Genomic DNA, 12,699 nt, shown 5'->3' on the forward strand with positions numbered 1-12,699 from the left:
GAAGTCCAATTTGAGGTCATTTAGAACATCAGGTTGACGGAAATTCGGGGACTTTGTCTCCCCGACGAGCCACAAGAAAGTCGAAAAAATTGTGGGCTGTGGAAAAATTTTCAGGAAGCTTATGAATATTGTGAGTACTATGTCTATACAGAGTACAGTGCATTTTATTTCTTCAACACTTAACAAAAGCTCTTTTTATATAGCATTTGATAATATGTACAAAATGATAGGTTGGACACACATTATTTGAGAAATAGTTAGTGAAAAGTGTGGGAAACTTGGGCTTCGAAGACCCGATCTCAAGCTTAGCCTGAGCATTTCGAAATTGAACCTCGGTAGTCCTCAAGTATCCCGTAAAATTAGTCTGAAATAAAAAAAGCAGACGCGAGAAGAGCGATTTCAAGACCTTGCAAATTATTAGTGTGGTTTGATACGTGGCATCTTTTGATGGGCGTCAGTGATAAATCTCACCTCAATACAGTTAACTAAAAAATTTCGACTGGATTGGAAACTCTGAAAACGGCTGGTAACGTGACTACCGACAGTAGTGTTCTCTGAAATGGGGTATATGAAACTCTGATGGGAGAGGAGCATCTGTTTGGCAGAAAGCTCCAACACATTGAAATTAGGATGTCCTTTCAAAAACGCAAACAATTAACTGATCTGCGATTCGCCCCAAAGCCCTTTAGGATTGTCATCCTTGCTGCTGATTGACTTAAAAAGGAAGTTAGTTTTGGCCTGATTAGACCAAACAGTCTGCATTTTCGTGCGCGGACGGCGGATGTGACGTTGTTCAATCTGTTCTTGTGATGGATTAAGCACATGCGCGTATTGATACTCCGAATAGACGTCGTGTTCCTAGTCCCGCTATGATACACTTCTTTCAAGATCACAGGTTCCTTTCATGGGGGTCGGAACAGCTAGACCCGGCCGAAAATCTACAATTCTGAAGGGGGTCCTCTTTGGCCCAATGCTCCGATTAAGCGCATGCCTTGATATCTGTGCCATTTGTGTGACGTTCGTAGCGTCAGCGGCCTCAAATTTGACAGTCTCTTTAGGTCTACAACTGTTGTGGCTGTCTTTGAAGAGAGTGAAGTTATACAAATCTGTTCTGTGTGATGTTTACTCACGGGCAAATCCGGGCATCAAAATATGGCAACCTTCTTGCGGGCAGTTTTGGGCGGGATGATTGCGCGATTTACCGATCTCTTTGACCTTTCGACAAGATTTCATCAGTCCAAAAGAATGGTAGCTTGAGACAAGTCGGTGAGCAGTCTGAGAATAGGACAATCAGTTTCTGCGAATCTATCGGACTTGGTAAAATGAAAAATTTTGGAGTTACATTAAGTTGATTATATCATAAAACGAACTTACATAATGCGTAGAACGTGAGTCATCTAGATTGCTGTGCAGGGTCGAAAAATATTTATCTTCTCGAAAATTCATCCGTCCACAAACGTGTCTGCATCTGTTGAAATCCATAAAACAACAAATGCCCCGTTCGAATGACAACCGTCGGAGACGCTTACGTTTAACCCCGCCTGATATTCCGGCATCAGCAACAGTTTTCTGCAGGACGGTACACAGGATAGTTACTTTTATAATTTCTGAAAAATATCCCTTGCATTGCAGACCCCCAGTATTTCAAAAATATCTTGCAAATGCTCCACAAACATGTTCTTATCCATTAACACCCATGCGCGTAACATTCGGCACTATTTCATGTTTTGTTTCCAATATTAATTCAGTGTTTGTCCTACAACTGCTTAACTCTTATGAGAAATCATCACCAGTGTACACTGAGGAATTCGAATCAGCAACATCATGACTATCGATTGATGAAGGAGCCGTTCGGTCACGAGGGTTCGATCAGCAACGTGGTTAACAGAACACATCACGTGCTCACATGCCGATTGGTGCTCAGACGTTCAATCGTCGTGCGGATCAGGCTTTACTCTAAAGTGAATTTCCGTGGCATCAAACACATAGTGACAAATTTGTCTTGAATTCGTTCACAACTTCACTATGTGCATCCCGTTATTTTCCACCGGAATGTTTAGCACGTCTCATGCTGCCACGGGGATATCCAAAAATATTAGCTTTGTGTGTCAACAAATAGGAATGATGAAAACCGGTAATATGTCCAAATATCTAGTGTGTCATTTGGCTCACACCAGACACCGGGTGCTCCATTCTTGAGTTGTGAATTTTTGCCAAGTAAGTTATCGTCGGTATTCGAGGTGACTTCTTTCGACTCCCCATGCGGCACTGCCAACTGGGGATGCTCGGTGACTAAGTGCCAAGATTGCAGGGTGGACTAGCCACCGCGTGATTGACACTCAGTCGGCGAAAGCTCTTATTTGTCCTAGCCTTCCAAAAAAGCTCGTGTTTTTTCCTAATGAACTACTAACTGAATGATCGAGAAGGCGTTTCACCGCAAACTACGTCCTTGGGGTGTCGAATTACTTACATGCATTGTCTGTTCCGTAGAATTCGATTCACCATTGTCCTAACAATGACGCTGTCAACAAGTTGATGATGGTCCAAGACGGTCATTCTATGCATCACTACATTGGCGGTGTGCAGGTCGGTGTTTGCTGATGGCCACCGCGGCAACTCTGTGGTGTACGCTACAGCATGCAGTCGTTTCTGTTCAGTTGCCTGCTGATCTCATCCGTTTGGGACTTTGTCAGCGTCAGGGGGAGCCCCATTTTCAAGTCCGCTACTCTGAACGGGTCTCTAATAGTTCAAATAATGTAGAGCGGGAAATCAGGTCCCTATAAAAGCTAGTCATACAAATGTCTAAGAACGTCCGAGAAACCTTCACTGTCGCCCGTGTGACTCAGCAGGAGACATAAGTGGCTTCTCAAACAGTGCTTCTGTTTGTGGATTCCAGATTTTTTTCTTGTTTTCATCGACATCGCAGTTAGGTGCTGCAATATAGTTGATTCTTCGGTCATAATTTTGTAAAATTGGTCTTAATTTTATATCATTTTATATCATTAGAGAACGACATAACCTAACGTCATGTACCTTACGGGTCTTCCTAGATTGGGAATGGTGTGAGCTTTGAGATCTCCCCTCCGAGTGTGACTTATGGTCTTGGTTACACATTTTGATCACTGTTGATAGCATGTGGCATTGTTCACTGTGCCAGTGTGAACTATCATGCGCCTGTCGTTGTTTCCTAGGTGTTGATGACTTGCCTAACACATGTTTATGTATTAAAAAGTGTCAGTTCTTTCCAAATAAATATCCAATATGACTATCTTAATGCAGGAAAACCCAAGTGAGTTCAGCTTGCCAGTATTCACCTACAAAACCATGTCGTTTGTCAAGGGGTATCACGTTTCGACCTAGAAAGGATGGTGGACCTAGAAGGGATGGTGAAACAGTTATTATTGATAATGTTCCCACACCAGTACATTTATCAATGTTGTGGACCACAGTCTCCTTAGTGGCTTCTCATTACCGTGAACCACGGTCTGGTTAGCCGATTGATAGCCCGGTACGTTTGGCCAAACCAGAAAACGTCGATGAACATGCGAACCGGCTGATCTATTGATCGCTGTCTGGTACAAATGGTCAAAGATGTGATACAGAACAATACAGCTCATCTGTCAAGGACGAGCGAAGAACAACCAATGAATTCCGTCCCAACGAAAGGCTGTTATGTAGTCCCGTCACATTCGGAGCTGGTTCTTCTAATAATTAACAAGTACGATTCAGGTAGACAAAGCTTTCAACAAATCTTCCAGAAGAAAGCCATTTTCAACTCCCCAGCCGCTCGGATTCAAGGTTTGAAAAGACCCCCTTTCCTCAATCTACCCATCTGCCTGACATACGACAAGTGCCTGCTGAGATCCGGTTTAGTGTTTATTAGACATCTAAGATCGAGAAGACACCTTGTTTTTTTCAATATTTCTTTTCCCCCAAAGAATTTCAGACCAAAATGCCGAACATTTGTTCTGGACGTCTGGGTTATGCTTCACTTCATGGTTGTTGTTAGTAGCCTTGCGAACTTCTCCCATATTGCCTCCTGAATGCTCGCGCCACGTTTTCACACATGGTAACTTTCGCGAGAGTGTCGGTCTCTGCGGATCTTGAATAGATTTTTGTGCGAATTTTACTTCATATCTTGTCGGTATTTTAGGCCTATTTGGATTATGTCGAATTAAATCACTTGGTACATGAACGCGGGTTCGATTCCCGTGCGAAGATGTTGCATTTATGTTTTCTGCGCGTACACATTCGAAGCACGTTTATGTCCGTAAGGGTTCCACTGAACCGTGTAATCAATTTGGGCCCCCGTATCCATTTCGAACGCTTTTTATACTTAACAATCCGAGCCTTAGGAACTACTTCCTTGGCTCATAAAAGAACGCTGCTTTGAACCATCTTGATCTGCTTATGTAATGTTGATTGTCAGGTTTTTTTGCAACAAATGTATCGAATTGCAACAGATGTATCGAATTATTTAAATGCACCCAACCGGTATTTTTCAAAACAGTAGAAGTGAAAGTGTCTGAAGGTGATTTTGTCAGTAGTGGTTCGTATGAAATGAAAATGTTCGGGTGTTACTCTATTTTAGTTAGAGAAATATAGGATGGGACACATCACCGTGCTGACTGTATGATGTCCAGGCATTTGTGAATTTCTTAAATCTTAGTTCTGGGCCGATTAGGTAGATGGTTTTCATCCTGAAAGCCTTGGATAGAGAGCATCCATTTAATCAGTATAAACATTGTAGACAACGTTAAACTTCTCTGAAAACGAGTATCCGAAAATGTCGGTCAGAGTGGCTCGAATTACGAAAGCTCTCCAGCTGACCAGTACTGGGTGTACTTTAGGTGACATGGATTTCTGTGCCGCGCTCTTGATGTATGAGCTCCCGACCTAAAACTGAAAATATTTCCCAAGTGTTTGGATATGGACGGAGTTGTACCAGCCTTTTGAGCGCTCCACTGATCACAGCGTTCCGTTGGGATATACGTTGAACTTTTCGGGAATACAGATTGCTATATCGCGCGTTTTACATATGCAGGCTGAATGAAAAGTGTAGATTGGTGTTTCATGTTTCTTTCTGCGATTGAGGCGAATCTACGTATCTTAATACACCTATCCGATGGAGGTTATCTTGAGAGACTGATTTACCCGGGACGCGAAAACTGGCAGTCGTGTCTTTGAATGGCCTTGAAAACACGCACATTGTACGCAGATCTGTGGGGAAGTATGCAGTGGATGGATACAAGCAAATTGTGTCCGTTCATGCTTTGAATTGGGTCGTTACTGCGTTCTGAACACGCCTAAACCAGTTTTAGTCGTTTGGTAAACTTTTCTCCTGTCAGTGTGAATTAAAAAATAGGATCGTTGCAATGCAGCCCAAAATTAATGACCAGACAAAGCCCAGAGGAACTACGTCTTCTCGAATAAAAAGTTAGAACTGGTAGAAGATGAGCACCAACTTTTTCATGTCCAGAATTCGGCAAGGTCGAAAGGCCACACGTTTTGCTATTTCCGAAAATCACGTGTACGGTGGACCTCACAAATCGCCATCTTGCACGCTTGCTTCTATAAGATCTTGTGTTAGGATTGGTGGGCAAAATCTTGCTGCCGAAACCAAGTGAGTAGGGCAGACGGACTGGATATTCATGACAGCCACGCGGAAAAGATGGTCGCTGAAGCGGTGATTTGGGCCTTAAAACCAATATCACTCTGGTTGGTGAAACGCAGCTATTCATCTCAGCTTTGAGGCGCTAGAGTTGGATAGTAAACGGTTAGACTAGTGAGTTTTCGTGGGGAAAGATATTGACATAATAGCATAGCAGGTTGAAATTCCGCAAAAATAAAACTGGTTTGCATGGGGAACAGAGAGTTGCTGAGGAGCAAATGAATCCGGACTACTGGAACCAAACGCGCCAAGTAGTTTATGGGGTCAGAGCCACTGACTATCGCACCTCATCCCAGTGGCGATATATTGGGTTTAGAATTGACCGGCTAGTGGGGTGTATCTTTTTCCGATTCTTCTTTTCAAAACCACCTCAAACCACGAATGAAACGGTGGATACTACTGATGAGGCATGCGAGTAGTATGTTCTCTCGTAAATCCGCTACGCGTCTCTTGGAAAGTGTGATCCATTACGGAATTTGTGTAGCCGCTGTTAGCATTTGCTTGCATTTGAGTAACAGTCACTGAATATCCTGGAAAGTTCCGGAATTTCATATTTTATATATACAGTGTTCAGCAGAATAAGTCATAGACGTTTTTACATTTATTTGCTCGCCACCTTGAAAATTGGAAATCATTTTGACTGTACAGCATGGTTTGCTAGGAGGTAAGAGTTGAATTCAGAAACATTAAAACCTTGAATGCCTTCTCACCGAAGGGATCTAAACGGATGGGAATGACGGTGGGGTCGTGAACTTAGTGACTATGTTTTACCTCGAGGCCCAGCCACACTGACGGCGTGCACGGACCTCTTCAATTCCACTTTTTGTCGCATTTCGAACAAAGAACTGATTGGACACAGTATTGTGCTATCTATCTGTTTACAGCACTTTTATTCCAGCTGAACGATCTTTTGATCAGCGGGGAAGAATTCGTGTCACTGAACAATTCGGCTTGTGACGGCTTTGAAATCAAGTCATCTCGTGGTGAAATACCGACTCAAACTTGAGTCGACAGTCATATAAACAGAATCAAGATAAGTATTTCCAATGAAAATCCTAGATTTCAGTGAAAGTGACCTGAAAAATACAATTTGAACAATTTGCGGAAAACTGTTTAACAGCTTTGTTTGTTTGAGTGAATGAAATCAATGTGAACAAAGTGAGCGGTATGTTAGGAGGGAAAAATTCCTCTTATAAGTAGCAACCAAGATGTTCGTGACCAGAAGTTGGTCAACACCGCGGAAACCGTTTGCATCCATATGCGATGAGTGTCTGGCCGTTGGAATTTCTATGATTCTTGAAAGAAACATAGAACTATCCCCTTATTGATCTTTGGAACCCCAGTCTCATTGAGGTGGTCTTAATGAGCTTTGTTCATCGAATGAAGGTCGATCAGAAACGGAAAGCAGGTCGTTCTTTTCCTGGAGTCATATTCTTACCTGAGAAGTTGTGAATAAGTGAATCCGGACGCATCTCCAACGAGGATGTAATTTGGAATTCCTTAAACTTAACCCCGAATCGTCTGCGTACCACAGCTGTGTGTGAGCAAACATTTGATGAACGTTTGCGCATTGCTACCCCAAAGAAATTCTTCAATCGTATGTGCTTTTGTACGCCACGGAGTCTTTGTCAGGCGGAGTTGTATCAGGTGGCTAGGGCAGTAGCTCAGACCTAAGACGACCATTCACGTCACGCGAGAGGGACTCACGGCATCGTCTTGTCAAAAGTATCAACCCTTTAGTGTGTTTCTAGTAGAAAAGCGCGGCCATTTAGTCACTCATACTATCAGGAGTAGGAAGCCTTTTTATGTCTGTTTTAGACCAGAAATTGCAACAATGTTGGGTTATGTTTGTGGTTAGGTTAGGTTGTTGATTTATTTAAAAAACGTGGGCTCCCAGCAACTGCAGCTTTCAGAATCTGGCAAGTAATAAAATCTTGGCCACATAAGACAAGGACACTAGCAGTTCCAATTTCCCGCTAACGTGTGATTTCCAATTCACTGCTTACTGCTGCCTCAAATGTTTGTACGTTTGGATTGAAAGTGCACTCTGCTTTTGCACATCCTAAACATCTGTTACGCGCATTGTTCTGTTTCTTGTATAACCGGTTGATCGCAGTGATATTCTTGTGCCGTGGGAGATCGGTTTCTTTGTGGACGAGGTCGATGCTGGACGAGAAAGCTTGACTGATGTATGGAGGAAAAAACCTTCTTTGCGGTTACGTTTTAAGTAGTCTTGGTTGCTGCCGTATTAAAAACCGCAAAATTGGAAAATTCTCGGACTTTATAGTTTTCACTGAGTTGTTGATATTTGGCCGAAGAAACGGGATCAGTAACCCCAAAAACATCAGGTAGATATTCAAGGGGTCTATTTAAATTATGGATTAGATGAGGAGTTCAAAATGGACAGAGGCCTCACCAGAGCCAGTTACGTGTGCACTTAAATGCACCATCTCAAACTCATCCTGTCCTAATTCAGTAAACTGAGTCTAAGCCACGTGTCGTGCACGTGACGATAGCATGGCCAACTGTGAGCAGGACTTTGCTAGTATAGGCATGACGGGTGCATACGCACAAAATCTGGCAGCCGGATAAATACTGTCGATTGAAATTCCATAACGCACTACTTGTAACACGGCTGAGTTTCATTAGACGCTTTACAGGGGTTCCTCATTTGGATGTAGACCTTGAGTGCTGCAGGCAGGCCTACTCGTGCCTTCTTTAATAAACCATATTCAGGATATCGCCGCATATTTGTTTCGCAAAACACACTTCCCATCAAGTTTCTGAAAATGTCTTCGAAAGTTCATAAGTCGATTGGCCAGTTTTACTTCCCACCAGGTGGGTTGGAATGATAGTTGTCAAAATCGGCTAACCTGAAAGGAATGGCTTCAAAGTTCCTTGAAGATGGGAACTTTGTTTGTCAATAGGAAACCAGAATGAATAACCGTAATGAGCCCTGAAAGAGCCAGCGATAACAATGCGGACATTAGATAGGCTTGACAGTTTCTTCAGGCTAAACTTACTTTAAAATACCGCGGAAGCCGAACACGCCTTTCTGTGAGCAATGTTTACTCACAGAAGAGCTCAAACCAACAAGAACTGATAAACATGATATGAAGTTGTTAGAAAACCTTGTTTGGAAACTGCGTTATGGAAATGATTTTGGAGCAAAGTGATATTTTGGACGCCACGTGGTTCATTGGGGGAAATCACACCTAAATGTAATTTACAAATATGCGTGTGTTGCAGACAGTGGACTGAAAAGTTACATCGGTGACAGACACTCCGGCTACATTTTGGTGATTTCTGATAGGTGAAACCTGTCTCAACCAGGCAAAATCGCCCGCTACGTAAAAGTATTCGAGTAAGACGAACGACCGGCCCGTGTTTCGAAATCCACCCGCATCCCAAATGGATACAAACCGTGACAAACTAACTAAACGAAAGCTCCATCCTGTGAAATCGCGGACAAACTCCAGAGGGGACACGCAGATCTCGTTGGAAAGTTCACGGATAATGTCAACACGGTGCTTGCACGGGTAAAACGATGTTAAATTCATAGTTGTGTCATACAATTAACACAAAGTCGGCATGTCACAAATTCCGTTCTCATCATCACAGAAAATTTCCTATTTCGTGTTTCCATGGAGCAGCGAGATAACTACTAGCAGGCAAGACGCACTTCTAGCTTAATAGAGGTGGTTTGAAGGAAACTGGTTATCTGTCCATTTGATTCAGTGCATACCTCAATTCAGTGTCCCTGTCACCTGTTTGTGGTCCTTTTTCCAAGAAAAAAATGTTTGGAAACAAAACAGATCTTTTCTAAAATGTTGTTTTCACAGTGGTTATCGCAGTAAGTCCCATTTGAAACCCGATTCTTGAGTTCAGCATCGGTAGCGGACGAAGAAATCAGGGACGAGAGTGTATCCTCACTGTGATTACATTTGTGTAAAAGAATACGTTGATTACTTATCTAAAAAGCCATAGATGGGAGGACGTCAATAAATTCGATAATGCATAAATACGCAATTGATATCCCATGCGATACTCATCCAAGTTGGGCAATATCTTCCAGAGACCATTTGGTGCGGTCCCCATCGTATCCTTATGTCTACGGAGATGACGGTTTACGCATTCTGCCAACCACACTGAGGACCACCAGCCGCACCCGTGCATTCACGGTACATCAGAGAGAAATTTCAAAATCAAATTCAACCCACTGCTTTATTACTTACACCCGATAGTAAAGTGCGAAATGCCGTAGACATTCACGTTTCTTGAGCATTGTCACTAACCTGCCCAACGCAGATGGCCTTAGAGTCCCCGAGTTACAAAAACGGCGGTTTGACAGGTGACAACCCGGAAACTCCAGTCTTTAACAGGGCAGGACTCAGCAGAGTACCAGCAAATACCGAAAGAGAATTTCGTCTGAGTAAGGGACAAAATTGTACCCACATTTCTTCCTGGATTTAGACAATTCACACATGTTTGCGTCGGCATACTCAAAGAACACACTATGAGAAATGCCCACCCGAGAATCTAACTGGATTCCCTCAAATCTGCAGCGTCAAACTCGATATGAAAGTGCCGACTTTGCCGAACTTTCTTCAACGATAAGTGTTTGTAGGTGTTGCATTATCGTGCACTATTTGAAAACAATAATCACAAAACTACTACTCATGCTGTTTCAGTAACAATTATTTGGACTTTCCTTGTTTCGTTAAAAATTTTGGCAACGACTTTCGGAGGGTTTGTTTGTTTTATTGCTTGAAACTCGTCAAAATGGTTTTTAGAATTCATCAGTAAATATATGCAGGCACACTCCAATTTTGCCAGAAAAGTCTAGATAGCGGTGTTCATCTTGAGTGCAATGTAGTGTAACCAAATTAGAGAAGGCATATTATTTTCCGTTAAAAGGTGACTTACGCGTGCGTGGAACTGCATAGTTGGTAGACGGTAACGTTCGGTTTGTAACCCCATTAAGGCTCTATTCTTTCTTTCACACCCCGGGGTCTTGAGCGCTCAACAATGTGCTTCAATTAGTCCTTGCTGCAATCTAAATTCTCGGGGTCCTCTTCGGATTTGGCACGTGGTGATACGAGGAAAGCCCTTCACCTTGAAGACTTTTAATAGCTTTTCAATCTTTTTTTGGATCTTCGGGGACTGCTACACAATAGTGGACAAACAAGGGAAAACGGTTCCACAATGTACGCAGAGAACTTCAACTAACCATAGACTACTGACAAAATTCATCAGTAGTATATATCGTTAAATGGTGCTAACGGTCTGATCGGACTGGCTGAAATAGTCTTTATCATTTGATAGAACAAATTAAGATTTTCGGCCGCCTTAGAGGGCTCCAGACGGATAAGGTCTCACTAGGGAGCGATACCAAAGAAAACCACACTCGACGGTTGCATCTCCACGGTTAGGGGCAGCTGACAATCAGTGTTTAAGAAAACGAGTGCATTTGTCATTGTTTTTGTTTGAGGTTACCAGGATCAACAGAACTTTCCGATTCCCACATGGCAAGGAAAGAGAGGAGAGCTCAGATTTGTCCTAGGACACAGGAGAAATGAATGGGGAAATTTTATTAAAACAACAGCATGCACCGACATGAACAATATTCAAAAGGCTTTTGTTCACCAGCAAAGAGGCGTTTGAAATATCGAGGTGTCATGTCGCTTACAATATTTAGCAATATGCTCAACCTTTCAGAGAATGCGATCATTTCAGTGTCGCACGTCGTTTTATTCCACATGATTTCTACCCTCGTAACGGTGCATGCTACTGATGATGCGAACGAGTAGCCTATGGTGTGGTGCCTGACAACCGCGGCCTCGTCTGATGGAAGGTGAAATTCATTACGGATATTATTTATGGCAGAACATCTTGTGGTCCGCATTCTCACATGATTTCTTGATAGAAAAAGCTATTTTAAATCCGAATAACGCGCTTCAAAACGACCTTGCAGAAAACTCACCACCGAGAACAGGTGTGTTGAAGTTGGGAAATATTCCGGTTATGGCCTTAACCCAGTGTATTCCGCGTTGTGATATAAACACGTTTTATTTTGAACAAACTAGTTGCGATAAAGTAAACAATATATGTACGACTTCTCCCTGGGAAGTGTTTTATCTGATAGTCTCTGTCTATGGTAGTCGCACGGATGGTATTTGATCTGTTTGCCGAGCTTGGTAACTGGCTTGGAAACTCCAAACAGGGCGACCACAGAGTATAATAAGGATTGTATATTCACGATCCGTTTGTTGCTTTGGTCATAGTCGTGTCTGCGTAATGCGCTCTCCAAGTAACCTCCGTGAACGCGTATGTCAGTTCGGCTCCACGAGAGTAAGGGATGGTTTTGAACTGTGGACAAATGAACGTACGCAACCCTACCCGATCTAGTCAAACGCGAAATGAGTCATCTCACTGGAATAGACAGAATCGATTGCAAGAAAATAACCTTACAGTAACACCTCTATCGTGTTCCAGTCGAATGCCGATATTTAGGTTTTGGTGTCGGCAGGGATATTTAATTCAGCCTGGTTAAACCAAACGGTTAAGTTTCCGCTAATTTTTAGAATCCGACAGTCACTGGAGAAAGTAGACTGTCGATACGTCACAAGTGTCAACAACAGATAACTTTCACCAACGGTGACCGGCCAAATAACTTAAGGGGATGCTTCGAGTCGTGAAAGCAAATGGATGAAACCGCGATGTGGCGGATTCTGTTTCAATGTTCTTCTCATAATTTTCCACCGTTTGTAAGGAACCAAACCTATCATGCAGAGTTTTCCTCAAGACCCCTGAGGCAGAACATCTTGTGGTCCGCATTCTCACATGATTTCTTGATAGAAAAAGCTATTTTAAGTCCGAATAACGCGCTTCAAAACGACCTTGCAGAAAACTCACCACCGAGAACAGGTGTGTTGAAGTTGGGAAATATTCCGGTTATGGCCTTAACCCAGTGTATTCCGCGTTGTGATATAAACACGTTTTATTTTGAACAAACTAGTTGCGATAAA

At 42.7% G+C, this 12,699-nt stretch overlaps 1 protein-coding gene across 1 annotated transcript in view; it reads right to left on the reverse strand.

The window, feature by feature from the left end:
• Window positions 1–241: 241 nt before the first annotated feature.
• Window positions 242–12,699, reverse strand: part of T265_15542 (hypothetical protein) — a gene marked incomplete at both ends in the record, with an annotated part of 41,281 nt that continues 28,823 nt past the window's right edge. Inside the window, 2 exons of the mRNA XM_009178564.1 lie at window positions 242–364; window positions 7,678–7,855. Coding sequence (XP_009176828.1) covers window positions 242–364; window positions 7,678–7,855 — 301 coding nt within the window. The remainder of the gene's footprint in view (window positions 365–7,677; window positions 7,856–12,699) is intronic.

Source organism: Opisthorchis viverrini (genome assembly GCF_000715545.1).
Source record: "Opisthorchis viverrini unplaced genomic scaffold opera_v5_597, whole genome shotgun sequence".
Classification (NCBI taxonomy): Eukaryota; Metazoa; Platyhelminthes; class Trematoda; order Opisthorchiida; family Opisthorchiidae; genus Opisthorchis; species Opisthorchis viverrini.